At 36.4% G+C, this 17,290-nt stretch overlaps 2 protein-coding genes across 7 annotated transcripts in view; one reads left to right on the forward strand and one right to left on the reverse strand.

Moving 5' to 3' along the window:
- Positions 1-5,194, forward strand: part of LOC125659449 (filamin-A-like) — a 58,040-nt gene extending 52,846 nt beyond the window's left edge. For 4 of the 6 annotated variants that reach the window (XM_056148583.1, XM_048891114.2, XM_056148584.1 and 1 more), the window contains 7 exons: positions 1-18; positions 221-400; positions 843-857; positions 3,056-3,337; positions 3,478-3,627; positions 3,725-3,892; positions 4,325-5,194. The exon at positions 1-18 is cut by the window's left edge and continues 84 nt beyond it. In XM_056148583.1, the coding sequence (XP_056004558.1) occupies positions 1-18; positions 221-400; positions 843-857; positions 3,056-3,337; positions 3,478-3,627; positions 3,725-3,892; positions 4,325-4,572 (1,061 nt within the window). In that variant the 3' untranslated portion in view covers positions 4,573-5,194. The remainder of the gene's footprint in view (positions 19-220; positions 401-842; positions 858-3,055; positions 3,338-3,477; positions 3,628-3,724; positions 3,893-4,324) is intronic. The other 2 variants (XM_056148582.1, XM_056148586.1) reach the window with 1 other exon arrangement.
- Positions 5,195-11,114: 5,920 nt separating this feature from the next.
- LOC125659454 (uncharacterized) lies at positions 11,115-14,097 on the reverse strand. The gene is made up of 4 exons (XM_048891120.2): positions 13,296-14,097; positions 12,808-12,850; positions 12,554-12,616; positions 11,115-11,989 (listed from the first exon to the last, which is right to left on the reverse strand). The coding sequence occupies exons 1-4, from the start codon at positions 13,671-13,673 to the stop codon at positions 11,613-11,615; spliced, it is 861 nt and encodes a 286-aa protein (XP_048747077.2). The 5' UTR covers positions 13,674-14,097; the 3' UTR covers positions 11,115-11,612.
- Between the last annotated feature and the right edge of the window lie 3,193 nt (positions 14,098-17,290).

Below are 17,290 nucleotides of genomic sequence, written 5' to 3' on the forward strand. Positions count from 1 at the left end.
TTGTGCCACAAGATGAAGGTAAAAATCCTTGAATGTCTCTAGTTTTCATATTTATTCTACATTAATATGCTATTCAATATCATCAGCTTGTCCGAGTCGCCAGAGACTGTAGCTGTAATACAGGATTTCTTGCTTCTTTACATGTAGAGAAAAATGACAGGATAGTGTAGAAAAACTAGTAGTATAGAAGACATTTTATAGAGATTCCTTCACTTTCCAGGAAACCATTACATTCACTTGCACTGGTCAGACATAGCCCTCCCCAATTCTCCATTCCTCGGCTACGCAGTCCCAGGATTCGCTGATGCTAACAAAGTGATCCTGACAGGACGTGGTCTGAAGGAGGCCACAGTTCGTGAGGAGGCGGACTTTGTCATCGATGGATCTCAGGCAGGCCCTGGTAAGGATAGATTTATTGGACATATTACAGATCATTTTTGTGAGAAAACGTTACAGACAATGACATGTTTGAACATCTAGATATATTTTAGTCCTGAGAAATGTCGATATTTGGGGCTGCGTTGAGGAGAGATTTTGTTTTACTTTAACTATTCAATGCATGTACTTCATTTTATTTTATTTAAGGATTGATCAAAATATCATGTATCAAACTGTATAATTTATCAAGCACACATTCTAGCATGTGCTGTATTCATGGCGTCAGTGTGTATTTTGTGAATGGAGATGCATGTTCATTAGTATAGATGTGACAGTTAAGTAGAATGTTTTTGGTGGTGTATGGACATTCGATCATTGTTTTACCTGTAGATTTTCATTGCTGCTGTAAATATTATTGCATGTGTGAAGTAATTTTAACTCCATACACGTTGTCCATTCTGTAGACTACCGTCAGCACAGTAAGTAATGGGACACTTGGGACTTTTTGTTGTAGATGGGACTGGCTAATTTTCCAATGCTTTGTGTTGTGTAATCTGCAAACCTCTCCAAGCACAATTCAGGGGTTGTTCCTATATTGTCTGTATATCTGCATTGTCATTATTTATAAGTGCTTTCCATGTCTGCTGAAACCACACCAAGCAGAAATGATTGCACTCTGAGGGATAGAATGGGTTCTTCTTTGATGTTTTTGAAGCACATTTTGGATTTGTAGACTTTATGATGCACTCCTGTTTAATGTCATATATCTTAGAAATTTTTAAAATCAGTCATGTTTAATGAGGAACTAATTTTTATATAACATTTTAGACATAGATGACCTAAGCTTTTTTGATCCAAGTGTTTGTTGTGTTGTCAGTATGTGGGCATTTCACTTTTCAACTTTCTCTCTGAAACCACTGGTCCAGTTTTAATCTAGTTCAACACATATCAAATGATTAGGCAATGCTATTCTCTATAACCACTCGCCCAAACTTGATATGTGGATTCAGTTTTGTTGCAGTCATTGTTCATCAGAATGAGGTTAAAATGGGAATTCAAGTTTATAAAAGAATTGATTAGGAAGTTCTTTTAAATTCACTTAAACATCAATACTACAATTTGTCAAATAGGAAATCCATTCATTCTCATGTACTGCAGATTTAAGTCATAATATTTAAGGCAATTCCACCCACATGGTGACCTCACATTATTAGCGGTTCAAACAAGAAAAAGTATGAATTTCTATTTGATATAGTTTGATTTGATTTGATAAATAAAAAAAATAACTAAAGAAAATTTGTATGTTGCCACCTTTTTATAGAGTATGTATATGTTAACATTAGAAAATTGCATGTTTGTTAAACAGCATAGTAAAAATACATAGATACTGATCAAAATTTTAAAAAATGACTTTCACAGTGACATTTTCAACGAACTTTTAATTTATGATTATGTATTGTTTAATTGCGAATAAAATAAAGAAAAATACTAGCATAGGAGTTATTGCCCTTGACAACATTTTTTTTTAAAATATGGAGAGAAACTAGAACTTTTTCAGTATCAGATAATTTACCAGATTTTCTATTGTACCTTGTGAGTGAAATTCCAGCAAAAAATATAATTCTATCATACACAAAGTTTAATTAAAATGATTTTGCAAAAAACCTAGCTTATGATGTCAAATGGGGATAAAGCTACCTCAAAAACAAAAACAAAAACAAGTTGTGTGCTTCCAATTTCTTTTTTTTTTAAATTCATTTTCCAAATCTACATGTTATCAATTAATGATTATGAAAACATTATTACATAATTTATAGTAAATATGAATTCATGTCCAGCCCCTGGGCCCACATGGGGAGACAAAAGAAGCCAAGTGCCTTATCTTCTCAAAATTAATGAATCAATATTACATGACTAAAAATGAATACAGTTTTATGAATATGATGATTTAGATTACACATTAGATCAAACCAGTGGGGCTAGGATATAGTCATGATAATAGGCCCATATTTTATGCAATTCATTCTTTGAAACTTGTGCAGTTGCAACTCGGGTAAGCATTGTGGTCCAAAGTCACTAGTTGATATATATTAAGACAAAAGATTTTTTTGTCCTTTAAGTTGCTAAATGTGATATACTGAATGCATCCTCAAATCATGCAATCTGAACCATGTACAATATTTAGATATTGAATTTTAGATAAATGTTAGCAAGCTTTCAAATCCATTCCTGCTAAATTAACAAAATGCTTTGCTATTTAAAAAAAAAAATTTAGAATTCCAAGAAAAGAACCTCTGAACGTAATTTTACAAAATATTCTTCCATATTATCTTTTTTTTTGTCAGTGTACATTTATTATGATCAATCATTACTTAGTAGATCTAATCAATACACTGAAATTGTGATAAGACATTTATCATTTTTCAGATTTTATGGATTTTACACGAGTTAACTTAGATTTAAAAAATGATAAATTTTTTCAGTTGATGGGTCTGATTGCATAGGATATCAAGAATCTAACCAAGCCTTTATGTCTTTGAAAAGAGCCTTCACTAAACTAACAGAATTAGATATACATGTACTAAATGTCATACTTGGGTGGATGCTTCATTTTCAGTATGAGGTTTCTTAAAACATTCACTCTATAGTGCTGATTGCCTCCCTTTGGTCTATACAGGTGCCCCAGATGTGACCTTGACTGGAGTGAGAGCAGAGATCAATGTGAAGGTTGTCTCCCTTGGAGGTGGCAAACACAGATGTACATACATTCCAGTTGTACCTGGAGCCTATCTTCTCCACATTACATGGAATGGCCGACAGCTTCGAGGATCACCATATAAAGTAAACGTCATTGGAACATTCTATCCGAACAAGGTAACCGTATCAGGGGAAGGTCTCAGGGGAGGTATTTTGGGAAGGTCCATGGATGTCGCCATCGACACTAGGAAAGCTGGCCCAGGTAGGTTTTTGTTTTGAAATACATGTACATATGTGTATGACAATATGACCTAAATACATGTATACATTTCATTAAAAGAACCCCTGGTTTAATAGTTTAAAAAGAAATATAAATTAGGAGAGTATATATTTTGTATGCAGGTGAATTAACAGCATTCTGCATGGGTCCAGCTAAAGCTTCATACTGTGAATTACAAGACAACCATGATGGCACTTTCGTTCTGAAAGTCAAACCACAGGAGCCTGGCAGGCATGTTCTACAAATCAAATATGGAGGAGAGCATATCAATGGTTGGTGAAGAACTGGCATCCAAAACTTTAATCTAGCTACCACCATTATTGTTCGTTTCTTCAGGAGATACAGGACTATGAATTTTTTTCGTTCTAGGAAGCCCATTTGTGCTGAAAGTAGGTGCTCAGCCTGATGCTAGCAAAGTCAGAGTTACGGGCCCTGGTGTGGAACATGGTATCTTAGCAACGTACCAGAGCAGATTCATTGTTGAAACTCGGGGAGCAGGTGCAGGTCAGCTGACAGTCAGAATCAGAGGGCCTAAAGGTGAGGGCTAGATTTGTTAATACACATACAAACAAGGGGCGGTATGAATCAAATAAGACAGTGCATATATAATCATCAGATATCCTTCATAGAATTCTTATGTTGGTATTTATAAAATATAGGTTGTATCATGAAATATCTATAATAATAATTATTAATTCTTATGAAGACAAAATTATATGCTAAATTCACAAATCATGCATTCAGAATTAACAAATCATGATAACTAAATCAAAAACATGTAACTATATGTAATGCATTTATTTCTGAAGTGTAATATGCTATGAAATTTTAGAAATCATTGAATACTTGCAGTGTACATATGACTGGGGCATATGAACTCCCAAGATATTTCATCTAAACCACAGATCATATTATGAATTTCAAGTTTTGTATTTGATATGTATTTCCTTCCTATTTTTTCCGGAACAGGTGGATTCCAGGTGGAGATGTACAGAGACAGTCAGCGAGACCGGACAATCCTGTGCCGATTTGACCCGACTGAGACAGGCCTGTACATCGTCAGTGTCCGGTGGTCTGGAGTAGATGTCCCAGGGTCTCCCTTCCAAATCAACATCGTGGACACACAGCAGGAGCTGGAACAGGTTCTCCATGAGGCATCTTTCTCTCAGAGCTCCGTCACGCCACGGTCCTACGCACAGTGGAGAGAAGAGATCTAAGCAAGGGTGGATCTAAAGGGATGGACTAGATAAAGTGAGCAGATTATTCTGCCACAGCATAATATAGTGAGATTACAGAACACTGTTAGATTTGAGATAAAATCTTATAGCATATTAATAAACAGTAAAACAGTGCACTAGTAAGTGATATGTAAAACAGGTCTGTGTGTATATCATCATTGTATCGATGGAAAAACTTCATTATACTGACACAAACATTGCAATCCAGATTTAATTGTTAGCATATGAATACCACAACTACCGGGTAAGGGTAAGTGCACAATATATATTATTCACTGCAGTTTTTGGGGTTTTTTTCCTCCCATGCAGGTGTTGTGTAATTTTGCTGTACACCTGAGCTCAAGTGTTTTTCCAGGATGGTCTACAAGGAAAAGATAAAAGTCTACCAGCTGTTTTATGATTACTTCCTGCTAGATAAACATGCAGTCCAAACAGAGCTCTGTTGACATTTCATAGTTATTTACACATATCAAAATCTATTCAATTTTTCATATACATGTATACATATATAACACGTGGATATTATATAACTATATTGCTATTTAACAATTATTTTTCTTTGTTATAGCATTTCTATGACTTCAATAAAGATACAAAACTTTCTTGTCTTCTGATTTTAGGTCATGCTAGAGCCCAAGGAAGGGCCATTATGAATGATATATTCTGATAGAGAAAATGAAATGATTGATTTTAAAATCTGATGAAAACTGAGCTCATGAAATGGAAGTGTAGTAATCATGAACTCTCAACCATAATTATGAAATTCATGACTCTTGACTAAGAGTAGGGTTATATGGATCATGTTGTGAAAATGCATCAAGGCAAGGTTCCCTGGGGAGAAAAATAAGGTTCATTATATTGGGTTTTTCTCATTTATGAAACGATCAATTAGTTATTTGCTCCTTGAAATTTACTTTTTGAAGGTTTTATCCCCATGCAATTTTGACCCTGAAGGGTTTGGCCTGCCCTGTCCCAACCAAAAAATCTTAGTTATTGGAGAAAACCAAAACGTTGCATGCATCCTAAACATGGTTAACTTCACATGCAGAATAGGAAGAGATTTATTAGTAAAACTAACCCACTATTTTTCATTTTGTATGGTAAGAAGGCTACAATTGATTTCATTTAATACCAAATCTATGGTTGTGATAAAGAGAGTGGACATGTTCTGTGGTGAATATGAGGGGTGATAATGCAGACAATCGGTATGAAACACGTCAGACAGCATTTGACCCAATCATAGGTTGTATTGACGAACTAGATCGTTATAACGACCATAGAATTTGCGAAATGCTGACTTCAATCGAGACTGTTGAAATCCCTGTACCATCAACTTGTTTGTCAGTAGCTTACCTCGATTTAAAAACTGGCTATACGCGGGACAAGCTCTTGTATATGACTTTTGGTTATTAAAACACAGGTATGGCATGCGGTATTCGGCGTGTTTTTTGAGAGCCCTATTCACAAACTAAACAGTGTCCAGGTTGGAAGCTTATTTCAAACTCGGCACATGGTAATAAACAGATTTGACATAAAACATTTATAAAAACTAGAAGCGTGTTTCAATTAAGAAAAAAAATCTAGATGGAAAATGTAATATGAACAACAACGTGTTCGTGAGGGAGTCGAACCCGGTCGTTTTAAAAATTACATATAAGAGTCGACGACCTTATCCACTGAACCAGCATTAGATCATATATTACTGAGGAAAATTAACGTACAGGTGAAGTTGAAAATAATACCAGTGAATTAAGTCGTTTCGATTTTTTGAAATTTACAAAAAATGCTCTCGTGAAACAAAATTTCAAAGCGACAGTTTTTTAGAGAAAAACTCGAAGAATATGTTCATGCTAAATTTATTTTGTTTCACGGAGGCAGTTTTTCTGAAAGTCGGGGATACCCCTCCATTTTAATGCTAAAAATAATAAAAATCGCTTATTGCTTGATTTAAACTCGAAATATTTTGACTGATTTGTCAATACACGTCTTTTAAACTTATTTTCAAAAATCATTGAATCAAGACACACGCTCCAATTGGCTTTATCATACATTTGAATAACTTAAATTTTTCGATCTTTCATGCAACACCTTTAGGGAAATTAACCTGAGACGTGCAACACCTTCTTTGAAAGTTATAAATTTCAAAATATTGCTGCTCACATATATCAAATTTCTCTGGTGTAGAATAACTCCTCCTCTCCTCTTTGTTCTTCTTCTTCTTCTGTGGTCCAGCTATGACAACAAAAGGTTCTCTGGACCTTACAAGCATTTTAATCTTCTACTTCGTCTTTTACTTGTTCTGTTGTATATTTTTTAAAAAGGTTTATGATCACAGTATTTGCTATTGTTGTTTTGGTTGGTAGTGGTTTTGTTACTATTGAAAGAATTGTATTTGTTGTTGTTGGTGGTGGTGGTGGTGTCATTGTTGTCTATATGATTTTTTTTTCGTCCAGTTCTTGAGAGAGAGAGAGAGAGGTCCGACAATAAATCGTTTTGCTTTTTGTGGTAGGGTCATTCTGCTGAACATGGGGTTGTTAGGTCTTGTGCACCACAGATTTGTTAGTGACCTTAGATCGTATTAGATTACGCCTGTTAGCCGCTGTTTGGACACTCTCCTACCGTTTGGACACTCGTGAAAACCTCGAGAAACACCCACCTTTTCTCTTTATTTCTCAATATTTTCGTTTAACTCGTTGCGCGCGCACTCTCTCTCTCTAAATAAGTAAATGAACAAACAATTAAATGAAAGATAGATGCTTAGTCCCATATAACCTACATACAACAGTTTAGCTCAATCGGTTCACAAACACCAGAGTAGCAGTCGAAAATATTTCGCTCTGATTACAGCTCGCGCTGCTTTGAGCTCGCGATCAAGAAATTTCATGTGACGGGAAGCACATGCCAGGAACACATGTAACCCACATATCGGTTCACAAACACCAGAGATATTGCAGAGTTGCTGAAAATTGTGCACAGCTCGCGGCGCTTTAAGCTCTCATTCCAGAATTCTCGTCTTTGGGGAGGCATATCATAGGGTCACTTGTAATCTACATACAAAATTGCAGTCCAATAGGTCGACAACTACCAGAGATATGGGTGCGGACAGACGGACAAATAGACCAAGTGAAACCTATGTACCCCATATAAGAGGGGGTTCAATCACATCGTCGCCGGGGCGACGATTTGGGGTTTCTAATGTAACACCCCAGTATTGTCGCCGGTCCCAAATCGTCGCAGGCGACGATTTGGGCATAACCTCGCATCCCAAATTGTCGCCCCCTTGCTGCAACTATTTGGAAACATCATTTACATCATACAAACTGACCCTGTTTGTTAACTCCTTCTCCTTTCCTCCTCTTTCTTCTTCTGTGGTCCAGCTATGGCTGTAAAAGTTCTCTGGACCTTATAAGCAAGACACATTTTAATCTTCTACTTCCTCTTTTACTTGTTCTGTTGTATAAATTTCAAAAAGATTTATTATCATTACAGTATTTGTTGTTGTTGTTTTGGTTGGTAGTGGTGTTGTTAGTATTGAAAGAGTTGTATTTGTTGTTGTTTTGGTTGGTAGTGGTGTTGTTAGTATTGAGAGAGTTGTATTTGTTGTTGTTTTGGTTGGTAGTGGTGTTGTTAGTATTGAGAGAGTTGTATTTGTTGTTGTTTTGTTTGGTAGTGGTGTTGTTACTATTGAAAGCGTTGTATTTGTTGTTGGTGGTGGTGTCATTGTTCTCTATATAATTTTTTTTTCTCGTCCACTCCTTCAAAGAGAGAGAGAGAGAGAGAGAGAGAGAGAGAGAGAGAGAGAGAGAGAGAGATGTCAGACAATGAATAATTTTGCCTTTTGGTATAGGGTCATTCTGCTGATCATGGGGTTGTCAGGTCTTGTGCACCACAGATTTGTTAGTGACCTCAGATTATGCTAGATTACATCTGTTAGCCACCGTTTGGACACTCGTGAAAACCTCGAGAAACATCCACCCTTCCTCTTTATTTTTCAAAATTGTGTTTGTTTAACTCGTTGCTATCTCTCTCTACCAAATGAAACCGATGAGTTTAGTCCCATATAACCTATATGCAAAATTTCAGCTCAATCCCCAAATCGTCACCCCTAATGATAGTGCAATCTTGCCCCAAATCGTCGCCGGGGCGAGGATTTGGGGTGAAATATCATCCCAAATTCCGGCGACGATTTGGGATGAGGCGACGATTTAGGGTGTAACGGGTGTCATCTTCACAAGTCAAGGGTTATTGATTCGTTAGGCCTACCCCGCAATAACCTTTTGACTTGTGAAGATGGGTAGGTGTTGGCGCGATAAAGAAGCCTCACTGCTACGGCTTTGAGAATGTTTATGGTACTTCATCTACAGCTGATGACGTCTTTATATGAGTAAAAAAAACTTTAAACATTGAACATACTGATAGCCAAACAAACATTCAGAACCATAGACACACGGTATACGAGTGTCGTTGGTCTTGTAAACATATCTTTAAATTGTGTGCATGAAATGATGTAATTATACATCATTTCTATGTCACATCGCAAGTAAATAATGTGGAGGGGGCGTGTCATTACGGGAAAACGGGTAAGATTGTACATCTGTTATCTTACATGTAATGGTTGTGCGAATGAATCACCTGATATTACCAGGAGTGTACGCCCACTCAGAAATTTTCTATTTCGTAGGGGAAACCCATTTAAAACATGTATACATTTGTATTTCTACCTGAGCTATATTTCTCCAATATTGAAACAGGAGACGAATTTTACAGTTAGCAAGGATATACCTGTTGTACTCTGTTGTTTACATAAATGGACAGGTATGTGAAAGGAGAAAAACAAATACATGCAAGGGTAGTGGCTTTGCCTTGCACTCACCAGCTTGTGAACACGATGCGAGCCGAGTTGTACTTCCTCTCAAAAAACTCCTTCAGGTACACGTGTGGGTGTCGAATTGGAAGAGGCTGTGACTCTTCCATGTAAAACTTATACGGTACCAATTTTGATGCACCAGATGCGCATTTCGACAAATAATGTCTCCTCAGTGATGCTCAACCGAAATGTTTGAAATCCGAAATAACTATATCAATCAACTGAAATCCTCATTAATTAATAAGATGTAATCAAGTATTCGTTCAATGATCATTATTTTATCACATTAATTACAATCTAGTATCTACACACACTAAGTCATCAGAAAAAACGTGTCTCGGAGATATATCGGTATTTACCGGGTTCTGGGGCCGTGGGGGGACTCCAGGAAGGACCAGACTCTGATTTCATGAGACAACATGAGTCATATATAGAATATGGAATGCTAGTTTTTGTTCACGTATGCATGTATTTAACTATACATGTAATGTATCTCTACACTGTACAATATGTCAGTTTATGAGATTTAACTATTGTCATCGAATGTGCATGTTGTTAAATATTCTGCATTGGGCAGAAGTGGACTAATTAACACAATTGATAATATGCTATCCTTGCTGTCCATTGCAGTTTGATATATTTTACACATGCGATTCAACATTTACATGTAATCTATATGTTATGTATCTGCTTAATCTACATGAGGCTGAAGTGGATTTCTGTTTTATATCCTTTAGCACCGACTCTTGCTGCCTCTTGTTGATGTATCAGGCACATCATATAATTATATTGCATTAGGGATAATGCACATGTTTACACGTCAACTGAGTACTGATGTCTGCATACCGGCCACCAATGACAATGTATTATCTCGAAGAATTACTCTTCATTGTATATTAATTGTCTTTACTTGTATCAATCATATATATGTTACATGTTTATGTCCATTTGGAGCCTGGTTTGGTAGTAAATACTATTCTATAGAAATTCTGCTTGCTAGAACAGTTTATTACAATTCACATTTATGTTAAACGCACAAATAAACACATATCGTTATCTAAAGATTCAGTATCGATGTGCATGATTTACAGGTTTGCATTGTTTTAGCGTGCAAAATATTTTCTACCATCCAATGGTGGTGATAGAGGTGGGACTGCAGTTTCAGGAATGTGTATATGCACGTAGCAACATATTATCAAATTACATAATAGCGAGCGCAGCCGAGGGCAAGACTCATCGACTGTCACAATCAGGGTGTCGTTTGTTCGTCAATCGCCTCCCTGATTTCCACTTTCCCTTATTGTCCGTTGCTTCGTTCATGCACCTCCCTAAGTTTGAGAGTCACCGAGTCCCCTGAATGCTATTCGTGTTTGGTCAATTTTTTCACAGTCTGATTAAAATCAAACCACGAGCTCTTTTTGTTGTACTTGTCGTGCAGACGTTTGCCACCCATACCGTTACGCATGACGTGAACTCTGGTATTTGCTCAGGATGGTCTACCATGATTAGATAAAGCTACCATTTACTTCCTGCTCTCTCCACAGTCTCCAGTCTGTGTTATCTTAATGCAATATTCCATGGTTTTTATACACATGTCTAATACACTGTACCAGGCATACATATGTGTATTCTTATCCTCAACAAAGAACTGACATTTTACAATTTTTCTTTCTTCTTTAATTGTCTTAGAAAGCAAACTACAGTATTTAAAAAAACAGATGATATATTGCACAACTAATGACTGATTCCTACAATATTTTACAAATAATCTCTTCTTTTTTTTGGTAAAAAACGTGATAAAAAGAATTCGCTTCCCTTGTCCATATTGTAACTAGTGTTGTACAGGATTGGGCGTCAATTTACACAACAATTATACATTAACGCATAGACTATACATTGCAACTTTTCCGATCTTTTGTTATAAACAAACCAGAAACACATTTTTCAGCTTTATCACAACCCCAATGTACATGTTACATACCGTACTGCTTGCTCTCTTCTTCAGAATGACGACAATGTCTCTCAGAATACCTCTACAGTACAACCTGGATGTGAGGGACAATTTTCTTCTCTCTTTTTTCATTCCTTTCGAATCTCTCAATGAGGAGGATAGGACTCCAAATCTATTGACTCAACATTTCAGTCCAAAAACTCATAATTTATACAGGCCAAAAACACTCAATTGATCGTCATTGTAAATAAACTGGGTCTTTTTCACAACGACATGGATTTTATCTCCAGCTTTTAACTGCACCAAAATCGGTCCTACTTGACTTTTAGTGTAACTCGTCTGTCGCAGCATGAACTTGTTCATGTGTATCAACTGATCTCCATTTCTGTACAGCACATGCATCTCCGGCTTCGGTCTGTTCAGTGTGATCTCCCCTGTGTACGAGTCAAATTGTATGTAACTATACACTGCGTACATTCCGTCCGTTGGAACAACAAGTCTGCCATAATCTGTGAGGTTTTCATATTTCACACCACCCCTCATATAGGATGAACCCTTTCCGACGACCCAGTGTAAACCTACAATCAAAAATAGGATTTTAAATATTGACTACTGATTTACTGAATATTGACTACTGACTTACTGAATATTGACTACTGATTTCCTGAATGTTGACTACTGATTTCCTGAATGTTGACTACTGACAAGCATGCTGATGCTTGGTTGCATTTTAATACCACTTTCCGAAAACGAACATAATTTCTTGTATTCTCTCTATAGAAGTGGACAAACATAGACTACATCCATGTAGGCTATGTCTGTTTGCTTCACTATAGAGAATACATTTCTTGCAGTGAAGACGCAAACCGATGTAACAGGAATTATATTAAACTACATCCTATCCAAACGAGTGAATCTTGAACCACAAGACATTGTACCATATATTCGACTTGGTGAAACGTTGTTGAAAGAATACAGTTTTATCCTTCATAAGTTAAACAGAATTTACTCCAACCTATGTTTTCATGGAAGATCTATATAGGATATATCAATACAGATACAGGGGCGGCGGTCTTTGTATTATGAACGACTCCATTACACAATTAAATCAGTATCTTGATGTGGTGACTAGGTTATCTTACCTGAGGTACAAGGGTTGTGGGATAGGTCTATGTATAACAGGGCCCCCGTAGTACCATTACTACCTGCAAAGTGAAATGTTGAAATTAATTCATTTAAATTAAATCTGTTCAGTTTGCATGTTGTGTTTGAGGTAAGGCTTTTACTTCGTGATTGTATTCGGAACGCAAGGCTAGATTTATGTATGTTTTACTTGTAAAGAGCAGAAAAGTTGGTGCATTTCTCCAGTAGAACATCAAAATTTGTTAATAGTTACCTCTGGACTGACATTTCTCTAAAAGTTGACCCGTATTTGGTTCCTGGGGGAGAAAAAAATCAAATTAAAGTGATGGTTCAATAAATTTCACTTCAACACAATGCGCTGAACGGCAGTTTTAATATATAATGTATTTACTCTGAGATCGACTTAATAGATTTTCATTTTATTTTCGTAGTTTTTGTTCAGTAGAATGGAACGAAGTTGGATTATTTTCCAATTGTCATCCCATCATGAATGGTACACATATTTTACAAATTATGCCTTAAACTAGCTGGTGAAACACAGTAAACAACAATGTTAAAAAATACATGCATCTTTAGTTAACGAATTTTCATCAATTAACCAATGTCTGACTATGGAGAGTCTTAAAAATGTCCCTGATAGAAGGACATTATTAAATTTACAAACCCGTATACATAGTGAATGAAAAGCAGAAAACACACATCCAGATGAATCTAACTAACTAGTACAGAATAAAAAGAAACCTGAAGTTTGATGCTCGTGCTGATCTTTCTACAGCACACGTGGGATGCATTCCCCATCTTCAGGTTCATATCAACGTCATCAGCCTTCATCATTGGTGAACAAGGGGAACACGAGTAGAAGACGTCATCCTCCAGTGCCGAGGGGGGCTGGTTTTCTCCGGGGATATCTTTGCTCCTAAGGCTTTCCAGGATGACCCAACAAAATATCACTCCAAGAAAGAAAACATTGGCACAGAAAGAAATTCCGAAAGTAAGATTCTTGAGTTTGCTATGTTTCTTCGTAATTGTTTTTGAAGATGAAGCCAGGGGGAGGTGATGGCTGTTCTGATGTCCATGTGCATCATCTGTATGCGCGGAACTATTTCCTGACGATGTCATCGTGTCGTAATCTGTATGTCCGATTTAGAAATCACTAGGACCTACTGCGGTATATATATTCTCCCACACACTTATTTCCTGTTTGCACAGGGAAAAACCATCTAATCTTCCTACTCTGGTTATGTCCAACGCACCAATGGACGACGCGCAATTGGGAAATAATATAGCTCTTTTCAATCGATTGTCGATTATCTATAACCAAGAAAGAATTTTATCGAGTGGTTTTAAACTGAATGATTTAAAAGATAAAAACGCACGAGTATTTGCTGTCCTGCGGTTTACCTGAATGAACAAGTGTGTTGGAATTTATTCTTACATACATACCGGTAGAATGGAAGTTAAAATTCACACACGATATTATCATTTCATTTTTAAAACAGCATGAGGTAATTTGACCTTGAAATATTTCACACAGAAGATCTTGAAAAGAACAAACTTATTCATCTTTGCCAACATGATCTACCGCGAAGCAATGCGCAATTAACTGTCCAAAAACCACAAGCTGTTTTCAAAACAAAATTTTTTAAAAGAAAAGGAAGAAGACTTAACCCCAGCACAATGATAGTTGTGTTTTATTGTTCGGCTGCATAATTCTTACACATATGCTGATTATGTGTCTTAACGACTTGGATACTTTCAGTTACGTTTATATTGACAAATAAGACCCGCCCAAGATTACAGAGGGACCCCCACCTTCACGGTGGGTGTTACTGTCCCTGTATATGTTACCAACGCAGAACGAACCACTGAGGTGATAGAAATATTAAAAACATAAAGTAATCGAGTAAACCTCTAGTGGTCGAAAAGGTTGAGGGGAAAAAGATTTATCATGCAAGTTTTCTTCAACAATAACAACATATAGAAATAAAGTACTGGATGATTTACAATTACATGTACATTGTATATGATTTATACAAAGTATCGGGCAGGTTTTCAACCGCTGATTTTACGGGTAGTTAACCAACTGGTTGAATTTACGATACCATACAGTTTCGGTCCTTCAGTAGTAAAAATATGCGTTTAGGATTTCCTAATTTCAATCACTATGAAAAGTGTTTTCGTAACAAAAGCAATTGTGGAGAACGGAAGCGTAACATTGTGCATTGTAAAAAGAGTATCCATATCATTGTGAAAGACAGAAATTTCTATATCGACAAGGCAGTAACATTTCATTTTTGTAATGTTTAAAGAATCTATATGCAACAGGCTTCCGCTTTCAAGTTTAGATATATTCAAATCATTCATACACTAGCTGCGTATGGTAGTTCTGAACTGGTCTCAAATTGAAAAGGGATTTTTTGATGATTTACATCAATTAGTTAAGATATCCGTGAGAAAAGTGAAGATAGCGAACAATGGTCAGTTTCATAAATCCTATAAGGAATATAATTTTGAGAGGAGGCCAAACTCTGACCCTTAAAACACCAGAGGTAGGATCAGGTGCTTAGGAGGAGTAGAAATCCCTAGTTGAATGGTCACACCTGCCGTTATCCCTCGCTTTCATCAGGTAAACGGAGTATTCCGTATTCAAACCAGTATGTAAAGATCGGTCCAACAATTGGTACGGACCACATCAGATAGCATTCTACATGCATCTAATGACTGACTGTACATGCTAATAAAATCATTATAACGACCATACAATTTTCTAAATGCTGATTTTAAACGAGACCATTGAAAGCCCTGTAATATCAAATGACGTGTTAGTAGCCTGCCTTGAAAATGATCATAAGTAGAACATGCTCTTGCGCATTGAATCATTTGGGACACATGCAATATTGCTACATAAATATGGGAAATTGACGATGTAGTCTCAATTTTCCGTACATATTCACTTTCGTTTTTGTTTCTATTCAAACCAGCAGCCATATAAATGTTATTCATTATGATTATCCATGAAATTATTGCAAGTAACATATAATACCCGTTTCTATCATATTTAGCATCTTTCGTGTATTCATATTATGTTATTTCTATATACTAAATGTTTTATTTACTTGAAACAGACACCGTGAATATAATCTTGATTTATTTAAATAATGAAAAAGGTTCTGCAAAAAGCATACCCATAAATCCAGCAAGTCCATCAAACAAAAGCAGGAATTTCAAAGCTACAGACTTTAAAACCATTTTTGTCATATGTGATTATCACCCACAAGTTGGAAATACACCTTTAAAAAATATGCAATGGAAAAAATAAAATTCATATAGCGGTTTTAAAAAGCCCTTTACCGGAATTTGACAAACTCCTTCAGAAAAATTAAAGTCCTTAGGGAAAGTATGTTTCTCATAGAAAAATAAAATTGACTGTGGTTGTTTCCCTACTGGAATGATTTTTCCCAAGGGCAATACAAAGTCATATAGGGGCCTAACTGGAAAATGACAAATTCCATTGGTACTGTATTGGTTTAAATATGTTTACTGTAACAGACAGGTGGACGGACACGCCAGCAAATACAGTGTCTCTAATACAAACAACACGAACACACGGAGCACAAATCCAGGACAATTTCTCCACGTGTGACTATGCATGTGTTTAAATCTTATAGGTATAGGACATTACATTAGCAGTTATCATACAGGAAAAACAAGCTCCTTTTACATTGCATATTATGCATCTGATTCAATGCAAAACCATGCGTTCCTCGCGTCTAAGAATCTCACATGGCATATCCAAGTGGGAGAAAAATAATCATCTCGCACGAATTAAATGAATTCCTTTTTTCCTTAATAGAAGTCTTTTTTTCACAAAAAGTATTCTTTCAACGTCCTATAGCAAAGGGATATTTATCAGAAAAGAAAAATAGTAATTTTGTTATTTGTCAAAAATTCGGATTAGGATCATGACAGTACTACGATCATGTTCGAGGAAAGGCCAATAATCCACCCTTCAACATACAACGTAGTATGTATAATTTTCAATACGTACGAACATTATCAAATGTACGTACATGTATACAGTGTCACTGTAATATAGCTGGGCTTTTTTTAATTTAGAAGTTGTTAAGGCACATTTATGCCCTGATGTTAACGTGTGAATGACATCGAGATGTTGAGATGGCCTCATCCTGTTTAATGAAATATAGAAAGTCTCATTTGTTATTGCCTCGAGTTTACACGCAATCCTTTCAAATCAACGAAGTGTGATGTTGAACCTTCTTCCTTTCTAATCTATTCCAGTTTATTGAGTAGGTCCAGTGTTGTATCATTACAAACCGATCGTTCCCCTCTTCTCAATGAAAGGTGAAGTTAACGAACAGTAATCAATCTCATAACTCTTATAAGGAATACAGAATAGAGAGTTGGGCAAACACGGACCCCTGGATATACATATGTACCTCAAACACGGACCTCTGGATATACCAGAGATGGGATCAGTTGCCTAGGATGAGCAAGCATCCCCTGTCGACCGGTCACTCCCAACGTGATCCCTATATCCTGATCAGATAAACGGAGTAATACGTAGTTAAAATCAGTGTGCCAAGAACGGCCTAACAATCGGTATGAAACACGTCAGACAGCATTGACCTAATGATGGATTGTATTGGCAAACTAGATCATTATAACGACCATAGAATTTGCGAAACGTTGATTTTAAACGAGACTGTTGAAACCCC

This window comes from Ostrea edulis, chromosome 9 (genome assembly GCF_947568905.1).
Source record: "Ostrea edulis chromosome 9, xbOstEdul1.1, whole genome shotgun sequence".
In the NCBI taxonomy this organism is placed as follows: domain Eukaryota; kingdom Metazoa; phylum Mollusca; class Bivalvia; order Ostreida; family Ostreidae; genus Ostrea; species Ostrea edulis.